This window comes from Labrus bergylta, chromosome 11 (assembly GCF_963930695.1).
Source record: "Labrus bergylta chromosome 11, fLabBer1.1, whole genome shotgun sequence".
NCBI classification, from domain to species: Eukaryota; Metazoa; Chordata; class Actinopteri; order Labriformes; family Labridae; genus Labrus; species Labrus bergylta.
Window position 1 is genome coordinate 8,607,466 of NC_089205.1, and position 14,806 is coordinate 8,622,271.

At 43.5% G+C, this 14,806-nt stretch overlaps 2 protein-coding genes and 1 long non-coding RNA gene across 3 annotated transcripts; 2 read left to right on the forward strand and 1 right to left on the reverse strand.

The window, feature by feature from the left end:
• The first annotated feature begins 635 nt into the window (after positions 1-635).
• On the forward strand, positions 636-2,426 carry her8.2 (hairy-related 8.2). Its single transcript, XM_020644398.3, has 4 exons — positions 636-942; positions 1,067-1,162; positions 1,255-1,333; positions 1,701-2,426. The coding sequence occupies exons 1-4, from the start codon at positions 880-882 to the stop codon at positions 2,054-2,056; spliced, it is 594 nt and encodes a 197-aa protein (XP_020500054.1). The 5' UTR covers positions 636-879; the 3' UTR covers positions 2,057-2,426.
• Positions 2,427-5,563: 3,137 nt separating this feature from the next.
• Positions 5,564-6,547, reverse strand: LOC109991931 (uncharacterized). The gene is made up of 2 exons (XR_010667165.1): positions 6,415-6,547; positions 5,564-6,229 (listed from the first exon to the last, which is right to left on the reverse strand). It is a non-coding gene; the product is annotated as an uncharacterized lncRNA (long non-coding RNA).
• On the forward strand, positions 6,123-8,600 carry her13 (hairy-related 13). The gene is made up of 4 exons (XM_020644372.3): positions 6,123-6,257; positions 6,421-6,507; positions 6,616-6,697; positions 7,368-8,600. The coding sequence occupies exons 1-4, from the start codon at positions 6,171-6,173 to the stop codon at positions 7,832-7,834; spliced, it is 723 nt and encodes a 240-aa protein (XP_020500028.1). The 5' UTR covers positions 6,123-6,170; the 3' UTR covers positions 7,835-8,600.
• The last annotated feature ends 6,206 nt before the right edge of the window (positions 8,601-14,806 follow it).

A 14,806-nucleotide genomic window follows, 5' to 3' on the forward strand; every position in this document is an offset into this window, starting at 1 on the left:
TATTACGCTCTTCATGCTGATTAGGTCTGAATGAATGGCTGTCTTTGTTCGGCTCCGGTTCCCACGACCCGGCATTCGCCTGGCAGTCGCGTGGCTCTTAGAACAGGGGCCCTCGCTTCAAGGGACCCCAAAGGCTGGGGGGGGGGGGGCATGTGGTCAATCTGACATCTGCTCGCTAACAGATCCTACCAGCAGATGTCTTACATTTGAAAGCATTGAGGGTGATCAAAGCTTGCTCATTGCATTTGAAACAAGTCCATAAAAAAAAGACATCTAGCAGAAGGAGGACTTAAATGAGAAACAATTCAAAGTTATATTAATTTACTTTTACATTTGAAAAGTGCCTTTTAAAGTCGAGCCTGTCCTGTAGGCTATATGGGTTGATATATTCTCAGGTGAGTTTTCGGTCCATTGTGTCTCTCGTGCGCTTTGAGGGAATAGGTCTGGCCTTTTTTTGTAAAGTGTAACGTTGCTCCTGAATAGATAAGTCGAGGGGCTCCCCGGAGTACAACATGGTAACTACATACTCTTGTTCCTCCCTGGGAGAAGAGGAAACTGCAGTTTTGTCTTTTTTTTCTTCTTCTTGCTGGGTGGAGAGTTGGGTGGGAGAGTGCGGAATGGTGCATGGTTTCAGGCTGGACATCTGTCGCTTGTAGGGGGTGGGGGGTGTTTCCAGGCCGGGACTCTCGGTTATTGAATGGAGCTAGTGACCTGTCATTCTTGACTGATGGGACCCCGTGTGTGGGAAAATCCGGCAGCCAAAGAGTTGGAGCATTCACATGCTAATTGCGTCCGATAAATAAGAGGGTCGCGCCGCGCCGAGGGCCCTAGAGACGCACTGAGATCCAGAGCAGAGCGCGCAGACACCCGAGAGGAAACATGACTGCTGCATCCATGGCGCACAACGTGGGGAAACATGCCAGTGCCAAGGCGGAAAGAAAGGTATTTTACTGCTTGGATATGCTATAGATCTACTTCTCCTTAAGGTTTGGACACATGCGCTCCAGCGTGACGCCTCGCCACCTTTGCCGCCTTTAACTGACGTATTTTTTTTTTACCCTCACAGCTGAGGAAGCCGCTTATTGAGAGGAAACGACGGGAGAGGATAAACAATTGTTTGGATCAGCTGAAAGAAACTGTTATCGGAGCGTTCAGGCTGGATGTGAGTATGTCCTCACGTCTCTCATCTCATAAACAAGTAAACAAAGTGTTATGGATCAAGTTGTAACTCCAATGATGCTCGTTTCTTAACAGCAATCCAAACTGGAAAAGGCAGATATTCTAGAGATGACAGTGAAGCATTTGCAAAACATCCAAAGCCACAAAGTCAACGGTACGTAACATGGATTTTTACTGCTACTTTTTTTTTCTCTGTGGGGTCATAACTTCCGGGTAAGGTGATGGTTATAGTCAGGTTAATGTTATCTGTTCATGTTTGTCTTGGGTCAGTAACAAGGAGATTCCAACTGAAATATGCCATGAGTTTGAGATCCCTTGTGATAGTTATTTTGAGACAGCATCTGCACAAAACATGTATAATGTTCTGTATGTAGCTCTAAAGTGGATTTAAGAGAGGTGTTTGTATTCTGGTCTGGTGTATTGTTTTTAGGAGTTTCCTGATTAGTTGAAGCCGTTTTACTATAGATGCATGTTGTGCTGTCACCACCAGGGGGTATAACTTCACACGTTTTCCTTCGCAGACCCCACAATAGGTCTGGAGGCCCAGCAGAAATACAGCACAGGCTACATCCAGTGCATGCACGAGGTCCACAACATGCTCCTCACCTGCGACTGGATGGACAAAACCCTGGGCTCCCGTCTGCTGAACCACCTCCTCAAGTCCCTGCCCAGGCCCACTGATGAGCGACCCCTCCATCCCTCACCCAGGCACGATGTTCCTCCTTCCCCTCCTGGCACGGGGCTTCACTGCAGCCCCCTCAGAGGGGACCTCCAGCTTCAGAGAGAAGCACCCACCTGCCATGTGTCTGGACCCCCAGAAAGAGCTGCTGTCCACAGCTCCCACCTGGGGCTGCTGGACATGTGGAGGCCCTGGTGACCTGGTGGATGTAATGAGCTTGGTTCTTCATTTTTGTTAGGCCATCCTCTGTTATGTATCTTATAGATATGTTGCTCAGAAAACAAACGTGGGGCAGTTTTGTTCCAGTGGTTATTATTATTATTGTAGTTTTGCTATAATGATTCTTTCCTCAGTACTTCCCTTCAGAAGTCAACTTCTCGTAGCCTGCATTGTAGAAGGCTCTTATTAATCTTTTGTGTATTTATTGTATTAACAGCTTTATTTATTGGATTTAATATTGCTCTGCTTCTTAGACCACTTGCTTTGAACTATATAGAGATGTTTATGTCTTCCTTCTTTGCTTTATAATTAACCCAAATATTCATAATAATAAAGAAAAAGTATTATACACTCTTGACTTTTTATCCGAGAACAATACTCCTTTTCAGTAACAGAAATTGCTCCTGTAACTGGACATTACTGGAGAAGTGTCCATAGAGTGCAGAAAGACTAAACATGACACGAGCCCGGCGTGGACAGGGTGGCCGCAATGCACTCCAAAAAATGCTCAGACAGCTCCACAAAAATCATCCTTCATATCAATATTAGAAAATAACTGAAAAGTATTTTATTTCATCTTTTGTCGGTTTGATCAATCATAAAGACGCCACATTCAAATACATTATGTGCCTATGTATTTTTAGATTCTACAGCTTAAGATAAAGATAACATTAACCGTGCATGTTTTAGTTTACAGTCCTAAAACTATAGAGTACCTGAGTCTTGAAGTCTGGCACTAAGTGATATTACTTAATTGTGACCCTGTAAAAAAAAAAAAAAAAAACAGCTCTCTCAGGGATCAGGGTTTATTTCACATTTTGTGGGTTGGTAGACACTCAGATTACCCAAATATAAATATCAAAAACACTGTACAGGTGGATTTTTTTATAAAATGTCCCCTTTAAAGTACTTAGAAAAAAAAGTGACCACACTTACTATTAAAGAAAACTACCAGTAGACTTTTAAAACCAGCCAGAATAGTTCATTTGTACTTAGTCCCGCCCCTTGCTAGGCAAATAGCTAATTATAGATTTGGACTTTGGGGTGGCCAATCATATACTTTAAGGGGGGCCCATGCCACCCCTCTGGACACAGCCCTGTAAACAAGCATCAAACAAGGACCCAGAAACTGAAGCAGTGTTTGGGGAAAGAAACGTTCTCTTGCTGTGTTTAATGTTTGTTTCCGTGATACTAGAAAGAAGCTACTGAACAACTTTAGCCTTTGTGTGACAGTTTTGCCCCCAAATGTTTGAACACATTTCCATAAACTGAGGCTCAATTTCTCAAAACTCTAAAAAAAAAAAAAAAAAAATGGAAAGAGTTCACTACATTGTCTGTGCTCTGAAACACACAATTACTGACACAGTTATCAAATGATTTTATCTTTCAGAGCATCAACTGAACACTGATGTGATCAATTCAAAACACGACCATCACGTTTGTGTTAGCCATGTTACATATTCACATCCAGACAAGAGATTGCTTGATTTTTGTCCTGAAACAGCTTTTACAGTACGACATGTAAATGAGACATATGTTTCCTATTTAACATAAACTCAGCTCACCTGTAAGGACAACGAGAAACACAACAGAGAAAATCAGTGCACTGATACAAAAAGGTAATGAAATATTTAATCGTTACTGCAATACAAAGAGTACATTTGAACTGACAAAACATGAGCAAGATGAAACAGATCACTGTGTACCTGATTACAGTGCACCACCTGAGGGGTCTTTTAGCCCCTGACTCCGAGTTTCTCTCTTAATCGAGTTTGCACAGTTTGAGCAACACGAGTGAGACAAATGTGTCGTATTTTAAAGGCCAAAGTTTCTTGGTGAACAAAAAGTGATGAGATTTGTGTTCAGAGATTTGTAGAGCTGCCTCAGTCACACTCAAAGCAGATATTGGTTCATGGTCGTCATGAACCAATATCTAATATCTAACCAAATGTTCAAAGCAAAGCGTAGGGATTCTCTGAGTGCATTCATCCTGCAATCAGGATGTCTTACTTTTCAAATTTAATCTTTCGCGGCTTTTAAATAGCGCCACAAGAAATGTATAAAAGATGTGTGGAAAGCTCCAAAGAGTTGGACAATTATGGTTTGGTTTGGGGAGTGACTGCTTGATGAATTTATCTGCAAACAGGTGTTTAGTCTGAGGTATTAATGATACATAGATCACTTTTTACACAGAATTGGTGATGAATGGATTCAAAATTAAATCGTTTTATGGCACAAAAGTGACATTCTTTATGAAAATGTGCCCTTTGTAGATCCTCCGCATTCATAATAAGTCAGATGGAGGGATAAGGGTCGTTGTGAGCCGTGAAGTCTCAACACAGTCTGAATTTGTGCACACAACTCGTCACGAAGTGTCCACATGTAGGCGATAGTCCTGGTGCCATCAAGTAAAAAAAAAAAAAAAAAAAAAAGATGTACTGCATCATTGGTTTCAGAACAGTAAAAACCTCGCTATTATTGTCGTTATGATTGGTCGCCACATGGAGCCTGGTCCAGGTCTGAAGAGAGGAAGACAGAGAGGGGGGTGCCTGGTCCCTGAGCGGGGCTCACTAACAAAAGCGAGCCGAGACAGCTGCTCTCTCCACAGTCCACACCATTAAAGATCTGGAACAGAGATCTGGAGGTGGCGAGGTGCCAAAATCCTCCCACTTGAAAGGTCTGAAACTCTTCCTTCATTATGGGCACTCGAGTTTTTGTGGCGCTTCAGGCGGAAATGCTGCGCAATTGTGGAACCGTGCGTAAAATAGCACCTGTATGAGTACATGGTTTAATTCACCTGGAAGGTTGCACAGATGCCGTCGTGCTCTCCTTTTCCATCAGACAGAACTGTCCTTTTGTTGTGGTGATTTGCATGATAATACACTGCACCCAACATGTATAATAACGAGGGCAGAGAGGGTGCTCTTATTGGGCCTCAGCAAATAGACAGTGTGCGCAAAAGTCTGATTACGCTCATCCAAATTCAGAATGTCAAATTATTGCCAGCATCTTTCATTTCTCAAAACTTAAATTGTTTTTTGGTGAATCTTCTTATTTTGCAACATATGACGCAAAACAGTCTTAATATCCTGTAACTGTGAGTTTTTAACGAAACACATCAGACATTTTCTGCTTTGCTGAAAACTTGAGATTGCAGTTGCACAGAAATCCAGGAGTCACCAAACAACGAGGAGAACAAACGAGGCGCAGGCAACACCTGTCGCTTTCTTTGGAGAAGGGCCCTTAATTCCCCCGGCTGATTCAGTTTGGGCCGAGGGGCCGCCAGCAGCAGCTGCCAACTGAAGGCATCGCGTTACATCCTCCAAACAGCCGGCCGGGTAAATCTGCTGAGGCTCGACCACAGAGGCCAACAGAAAGAGGACTCGGTAGGGCAGAAACAAAAACAGAGCCAGTGCTGAGACTCATGTAAGCAACACTGATCTGCTCTGATGTGTAAAAGTAGTCAAAGAAAATAAAGAAAGAAGCTGCCTTTTCAACAAAGAATATTTTATTTCGAAGTTTAGACCTACATCATTGCTAACAATAATAATTAACCTAAGCGTGCATTTAACAGTTACTAGACCAGTAAATAAGGTTTTATTGTTATTTTTCAGTGGTGTCATTCAGACATATGCTTCTGCAAGATAATGAACTTCATATAGCTGAATTAAATTGCACTACACACAGTCAATTGGAATCAACAAACAAACAGTGCGTTCGGTCCCCTAACCCAACAAACTGTCTGATTAAAGACCATCCAGATCCTCGGGGCGCAGACCGGGTCTGACCGGAGACAAAGGGAGTGGGCGCTCATTGGCTCCGGCCGTGTGCGCTCTGTTGTCCCCCAGCGAGAGCAGCCCAGCCCCTATTCACATGTTAATAAGCCCCTATAAATACTAACAACAGCCCCTCAGCGCTGGCACCACGTCTCACTAGGATTGCACAATAAACACAGGGCGCCTCGCCTCTGAGTTTCCTTCTTCTTCTTCTTCTTCTTCCAGTAACCGGTTCCGTTTGCCAGCTGCTCCTCGCTGAAGATTGCGGAGGAAGAAGCAGCGGTGGGAGAAGCCAGAGAAGCGGCGATACGACCAACATGGCCCCCGCGGCTCGGCCCAGCGTTACCGGACCCGGTTCAGAGGACGATGAGTCCTACTACGGGGTTCAGAGGGCGGACAGAAAGGTATTTGTTTGGGGAATAACACGCACTTGTCACATCGGCTTAAGCTTTATTACTACAACAGCTAGTAACATAAAATGCATTAGGCTACTTGAACTCATATCCAGAAAAAAAACAATAGCCTGTCTTTTTGTGTATGAATTAAGTGTGATGTTTGTACCTGCAGACCAGGAAACCTCTGGTGGAGAAGAAGAGGAGGGCTCGCATCAACGACAGTTTGCAGGAGCTGCGGACCCTCCTGGCGGACACAGACGTGAGTAGTACATCACTCCCCTCCCCCTGCATCTCTCAACTTACCTGGGACAGATGACACACATGGAGATTCTGGTTCTGATCGAGCTTGTTTGTTTGTTTTCCACAGTTTCACTCCAAGATGGAGAACGCAGAGGTGCTGGAGATGACGGTGAAGAAGGTGGAGGACATTCTGAAGAACCGGAGCCAAGGTCTGCACATCTCTGTTCACCCACACCCTGGAGTATTATCTGTAAAAATAAGTGTGATGGAGAAATGTTATGCAACCAAACGGATCTTTTTATCTCCCAGCAAATAATCAAACTAATGAATGTTGTCTGACCTGATTTAATTTACACAACCAAGTCATCATTTAAAATGTATCACCATGACTCTAAATCACAGTCAGAAGTCCAGATTGATATCACGAGTAGTATTTCACAGTTCTACATTTTACAGGAAAGGCCGCAACCCTCACTGTAACAAGTAGCTTCACTCGTCCGTGTTTTAGACGAGGGTCGACCCCAACAAATGGTCCCAGGGTTTTCAACTGGAGAGTAAAGCAAATGAAAAATGCATACCTGTTACTTGACCCCTTCTGGATATTAAAATCAGAGTCTCCACAAATGTAGTGATTAAGTGATCCCACGGCAAAAAGGTTGGGGACCATTTATTAAGAGCGTAAGAGCAACCTTCAGTCAGTCTGTTAATGGGTACAGATCTGATTCCTTAAAATCTGGATAGCCAGAAAAAAACTGACATTTCTTACATCATTCCTTGAAGTCATGAGATTTGTTAAAGACCCTGCTGCTATAGCGTGGCTGGGACCACGAGCAGCCTGATGCACGACTCATTTCATTGTCTTTGTTTGTCCTCCAACAGAAACAGACACGCTGAACAGAGAAGCCAGCGAGAGGTTTGCAGCCGGCTACATCCAGTGCATGCACGAGGTCCACATGTTCGTGTCCAGCTGTCCGGGGATAGATTCCACCGTGGCGGCGGAGCTCCTCAACCACCTGCTGGAGTGTATGCCACTGAACGAGGACCACCTCCAGGACGTGCTGATGGATCTGATCACTGACATGTCTGGGAGTAACGGCAGCACTTGGCACGGAGGCAACGAGTCGCTCTGCACGTCTCTTGATTCGCCCGGAGGAAGGAGCATGTCCAGCAGCTCGTCCGACGCCCTCTCTCCAGCCCCCTCCACCACCTCCAGCGAGGACCTGTGCTCCGACCTGGACGAGACCGACAGCGAGCACAACCAGAGCTCCACAGAGGCCTCGGAGAACAGGGAGGCCCTGAGCATCCACACGGTGGCCTACCCTCGGTCCATGTGGAGACCCTGGTAGGGTCTGGATTTGGACGCGGTGTAAATGGAGATGTATAAAAGATCCTTTTCGTCTTGTTTGTGGACTTTTTAAAACTCCGAGACACTGGGCAAAGAAAAATTCCAACCTTTGACACAGGAACATTTCAAACACATTCACCCCTGCAGATGTTGTGGCCACATGCACAGATATTTTTGAGGGATTTCCAACATTACAACATGCAGTGACCATTGTGTGTACGGTTATAGGACAAACAACATCCTCAGAAGAAGAAAACTCAGCTGCGCTTTGGATGGACATGAGGAAGTAGCAGCCTTCTTTGCACTCTGGGAAATGTAGGAAATCACTCAGTGAGGTAGAAGTGAACCATGTAAGTCGGTAGAGCAGCCTTTTCTTTTTACGACAACACATCTGAGGTTCAGACAGAAAGCAGCCCCTCGTCCTCTTTTCAGCCGGGACTCCCGGGCTGCTGGTTCTCTGTTGTGACTCTTTCTCACTCCTGGAAAAAGCGGAAACCTAACCCATCAAAGGACACTTGAGGAGCAGTTTAGGTTCACACTTCTGCCTTTGTATATTGTATTTGTATGTGGAGGGATAAAAAGCTCTTTTAGAAACTCAGAACTTTGGCGATGCCTCTGATTAATATAAATATTTCTATTGTATTTCTTAAAAGCCTGTAGTTTATTGGACCAGTAACGTCTTTCAGAATGACCCCTTAATGTTGTAACGATATTTAGGAATGCCAATAAATGTATGAATTTGTTTAATAAAATAATGTATAGAAGAAGCTTGCTGCTCCTTTGTTTTGACTCGTGACTCTGGCGACCTCAGACATACAAAACACAAAACGGCTGTTTGCTCTTTTAATCTGTTTTCAATCATGTGATAGTTTTTCTACTGTGTTGAAGGTAAACTTTCATCTTAGAGCACATTTAGGCTTCTTGGTGTTTGTTCTTGTGGACAGAGGAAGACAGGATGGGAGGACGTTTCTGCACGATGGAGACAGACAGACGTAAGCTTCTTGTTTTGGCTACGATCCACAGCAGCCTTTGTTCAATATATTTAATATACAATATGATTATTATTGGTCAATAATTAAAGACTTGCAACACAGTGCTCCCAAAAATATAACTACATATCATTTAGGCTCCTTAATGCATTTTAAAACACTGCTCTTCATCAGGTGCTCTAAACCAGTTGTTCTCAACTGGTTTAGCCTCAGGACCAACCACCATGAGAAATCACAACCAGTCAGATTCATTTAATGAAAGGTGTTACAAAAAACGAGAAAACGTGTTTAAAAGGCACTCCATGGACTTTTTGACGACGTTTGCTCATTTGTGACCGGCTGAAAACAGCTCTCCGACCCACCAGTTGAGAACCACCGCTCTTAACGGGTTCAGGTATTAGTTTTCAACAAAATCAGTCAGAGTCTGAGCCACAGGCGTGGACATCAGGGTTGAGCAAATCCAACCATGTTGCATTAAACTATAGCATGTATTTTTGGTATATTTTCTGTTGATATCTAGAGGTGTGTGAAATCCTGTTTCATATTCACAGACTGTGTAGGTTTAAAGTGTATGTCCTCTATGTTTAAAGTCTAATCTAGTGAAGTCAGATGTCCACTTCAACGGGTGGGACTCCAAGTGTGATTTGATTGATAACTAACCCTTCATTCATGTTTTGTCGGAAAGTTGTAAAAAGCTCATGAACGCCCGCTTAATGCGGAACAACTACTCTGGAAACAATTAGGCGTCCGACTTGACATCATAATCCTCGTCACATGGGAGGCAAAAGAGGTTTTGTGAATGTTCAGATGTTAAGTCACGTATTGCACATCAACCTTTTGCTCAAACCTGTAACAGACATTACACATCCTGCACAATGTCTGAGTCACGTTCTGGAAAACAGGGAACTGGACCTGATTGCAGATTTATTAAAAAATGTATTTTAACAAAGAAAGCAAACAAAACACTTACTTGATTTAAATTCCAAAACATCCAACAAAATTCCACAAAGGAAAACTGGGAGTCAAACACTGGAGGGTAGAGAAGAAGGTAAACACACAAGGTGCAATCAAACACAGGTGAGGCAAACAACACAGGTGAAGACAATCAGGGTGATCAGAACACACAGAGGCAGGAGGACAGACAAGAGAAGAAAAACTGGGGACAAGAACTAAAAAAATGAAACAGGACACAGATTAACTAGGACAAGAAACACCAGGGAAGAATGAGACAATCTAAACTCTGAAAATATACAAAACCAATTAAGACCAAATCATGACACTTTGTTGTTGTTTATTTTTGCAACATTCAGACTTTCAGAAGTGAAATCACATGAACACACTGAAGTTGGACGGACGACTTCCCAATCTCAGAAACTGGGACCCTCTGAGGAGCACCTGAATGCACCATAATTAACTGGACCTGTTTATCATACAGCACCACATGAAGGGCATCGGTTTGCCGGGTTTGAAAACTGTGTTTGTATAAACATTAAGTGAATAAAATGTGATACTCGAACCACAACAGTGGGAGTCTTCTTGAATTGCATCCAGCAGTTTTTTACGACTCTGCACCTGAAGAATTGTTGTGTGTGTGTTTGCTGACTTTGTCACCTTTCATCTTCCATACATTCCCACGGTAAATAAAATCCAGTTTGGGGGGTTCCTGATAGCCTAGTGGTTATGTCGCTCACCCCATGTGCAGAGCCTAAAGTCCTCATCGCCTCGGCCCCCTTCCTGCATGTCATCCCCCCACTCTCTCCCCCCCTCCAGTGTTTCCTGTCTCTCTTCAGCTGTCCTCTCCAATAAATCCAAAAAGGCCCAAAACATATCTGAATAAATAGAAGCTTGTGTAAAGTGTGTGTTGTGCATTTTCTCTCCTCACAAAATGCTTTTTGCTGCCACAAGCTTCAGTTCCACATACATTCAATCTGCAGAATAACAGAACCTCATTACAAGCTTTCCTCTCCCTTAACAACACCCCAGACCTGCCGTCACTCCTTTGACAAAAGTCGCGCCTCTCCGATGTGTCTCCTCTCTCACCTCACATTCAGCGAGCACATCATCAAAGACCTGTGAGATCCTGTCTGTTCTGCCCGGAACCAACCTCAGGGACGCACCAACATACGCCTCCACTTCCTGTTTTAGGAGGGAATAAAGAATAAAATGAAAGCAAGCTGTGCGTTTTATGTCCCAGAGTTGAAAGGGAAGATAAGCCAGGAGAGGATCAGACCACATGTCAGTATGCTGGTGCTTCTCTAAGCCTTACAACGGATGGAGGAAATCAAACCTCTGCAGAAATGTTCAGACTCAAGTGCAGCCTTCTTAAGAGTGCATCCTCTAAACGTAGACAGGATATTTTAGTTGTTTTGTTCAGAATCATCACTCTAGGAATAGATGAGCAGTTTTATCTCATGTAGGCATCCGAGGGAATCACACAGCAGGTCGCCTCGCTAAAAAAAAGTGTTTAAAGCAAATCAGGTGCAGGTAGCAGTTCTGGTAAGCAAAGCAGAAACTAAATCTGTTATATGGAGCAAAATCAAAGAGCATTGGCAGGTGTAACGGGACAAAGACACTAAGGAGAGGCGTTTTATATGAGATCCAGCAGGAAGTCAGAGAGGGAAGGTCACAGGGGAGAAGAGTGCCTGATCAGCAGGATGAGAATCCAATCCAATCCGACTTTATTTATAGAGCACATTTAAAAACAACAGAGTTGGCCAAAGTGCATACATTCCCACACCATCAAATAGATGAAAAGCATAAAAAGAGAAGGAAAAATAACAATCGAGGAAGCAAAACAGAACAAACAAACAAAAAAGAATAAAACAATAGAAAACAAAGTCTAGGAGGCCAGCTCCTAGGAATGGGTCACATCACATGAGATTCATCGCTACACTTCTTCTGGAAACATCCGAGCAGAACATCTTCAATCAGGTGGAAAGTGTGTTGGAGCATGTATTTTATTATCTGCCTCAAGAATGCAAATGAAAGAACTATGTGGAGAGTGAATGAGTTACATGCATTGATTTAAAAACAAAACACTTTTTAAGCATGCCTTCCCTTCCTGTCTGTTTCTCCTCTTGTTTCACGGTTTGGTTACCTGACTGTCAGATCTTTACAGCTGCAGCGTAAGGCGAGCTCTCCCCTCCATGGCTGTTGTCGCCCCTTTAAACGGGGAGTTTCAGCTTCTCCGCTCCTGGCTGTCGGTTTGTTGTTGCTCCTAAAAGGGAGAACAAAACTCTACAGGAACACTTTTCTACCTGCAGCACTACTCAACAAAGATAGCACAAGATGATGCACTTGAACCATGTGAGGATGTTTAAAACTTTTGGGTGGGTGTCTGTGTAAGTGCCATGAGATGTAATCAACTGTGTTTGTTTAAAGTATTCTGTCTGTATCTTTGGAACGCTGAATCTCTCGTCTGCACAACCTTTTTAGGTAAACAGGCCTTCTTATAAAGAAAGCTTGGATCTTGAATCTGCAAAACACTGGACTGATAACAAGGATATGAGAACTATGAAGGTTTAATATAACAGTAGGCGGCGATAATGCCCCGCCTGGTAGCAGTCAACATTAAAAGAAGAAGAAGAAGAAGACAGAGGAAGATTTCTTCTGTTGTAGTAATGTGTAATATTCGGTTGAAATTCACACTTTCATTATCTGTTGGCAACTGACACTGGAGTCTTAAAAATGATGAATAGATTTGGGTGGAGCAGGAGGTAGAGGAGGCCACACACACACACACACACACACACACACACACACACACAGACACACACACTGGACTCGGGGTGTGAACAGTCAAGGAAACACATTGAAATGGGAGCGGACAGACACGCGGATCAAAGCTGTGACCATTTGACAGGAGAGTGTTAAACAGCCACAGCTACAAAGGATACAAGCAGGCTCCCATTCTTCAAAGGGACACACACACACACACACACACACACACACACACACACACCACACACACACACACACACACACACACACACACACACACACAAACACACATACACACACACACCACACACACACACACACACACACACACACACACACACACACACACACACACACACACACACACACACACACACACACACACACTGCTCATCAAGACCTCCAGGCTGTGGGCTGTCAGGGATGAACCCTTGTTGTAGGTGATGGAAGAAATATTCAGATATTATTAAGACATTAAATATACGACAGCGGCTGAGTCTGCATATGAATCTAATCCATACTGAATATGACGTCACACTGAATAGTATGATCTGAAATTAAACAGTAGTATGCAGTTTAGTGTTTGCCCAGATGTAGGCCTGCACTGGACCAGCCAGAACTTTTAAGTTTGGTTGTGTTTGAAATCACACTCTCACTCCGTCCTCCATACTCCCTTCATCTGTAGAGGACTTCATAGTGCACTCATTCGGCTCATTGGAAAGACAGTTCAGACACTCCTCGCTCTCTAGCCGGCCTCCGACTGACAAAACCAGACAGGTTAAAGGACCCACAATGCAATGCAAACTCACACAAAGCAGAGTTCAATAAACAGTTCACGTCGGTACACAGGTAAGCAATCAGAGGAGCAGATATCGGCCTACTGAACAGTAGGTCCTAACAGGATACAGCACGCAGAGAAGGGACCGTCCACTGTCAGACTGTAGAGGCACTTTGAAATTCAGAAGCACCCAGGAATTATATACACAGACAATCAGGGGATAACAAGACACAGGAAGTCGGAGTATCCGGAGAAAACTCCACAAAGAGAGGCTCCTGTCAGACGGGGGATTCAAACCAGGAACCTCCACGCCTTGAGGCAACAGCACTAACCACTGCACCACCTTGCAGCCATCACATATTTATCCTCAATTTAAATGAATTAAACTACTTGTAAACCGACAATTTAAAAAAAGATAATAATTCACAAATATCCTCTAATCCCTGCCCCCTTCTGTTTATCCTTTCACTGCTTCTCTTGTTGTGTTTTCTCAACAATAAAAGGGGGAAGAAATTGTGTGTTTCTGGCCCATCAACGCCCCCTTCATGTCACCACAATCTGCAAACCAAAAGCGACAGACGACAGGCTGGCTGCGTTAACACATTAAGCTTTTAGAGGGAAAATGTATACAATACAAAAAAAAATCAAAAATCAAACAGGAGGGAAAACTTTTGTGTCCAAAAGCATCAGCTGTGGCTTTTGTGACCGTGCATATGAATCCTGAGGTCAAAGGTCAGTGTAGTGCAGCAGTTGGCGTGAGAGTGATGCAACGGCAGAGAGAAGAGCATATGGCGTTGAAACGGATCCCCGAGGGGATTCTCTGCAGACCTGGGGTACTTCTCAACTGTCTGTGGGGGAACAATGACTCCTGTGGCCAGCAGCGTGCAACACACAATACACCAAAGCAAAGATGTTTTCTTTCATATCAAGGAAACGACACATTACACGCATAAAACAAGGATAGATCAAATGTGATAGCATCTATACATACACACATTTATGCATGTATGCATACCCTATGTACAAATATTGATACAGAAGAAGAGTGAAAAGAGGATGCATTTTTTTGGGGACCATTTGGCCAAAACACTCTCTGTTTTTAATGTCAGCTGTGCAGTTATGAATTCCATAGGCGATAAGAATAGAAAAGGCAGCATGTGGTGATTTAACGGCTGACCGTGGCTCTCCAAAATATTCCCACTTAGACAGTTGAGTTTGTTTGCAGCCTCTGATTCAAGTTTAATCATTTATTATTTCATTTATTTAAACTCCTGTATGCTCTAAAATCACTGAAACAAATTCCTTTTTGGGGTAAATCTATTGTTGTTAAACCCGATATTCTGATTTTGATTCAAATGTTTGCCTTCAAAAATGTAAAAGTTTTCCTCAAAGAAAGCCTCGACAAGACTGATCATTTCCACATTGTTATTTTTAATGTCTGTAATTGCTGCTGTGGGGTCGTGTAAGCAGTTATGATTCTAGAGTT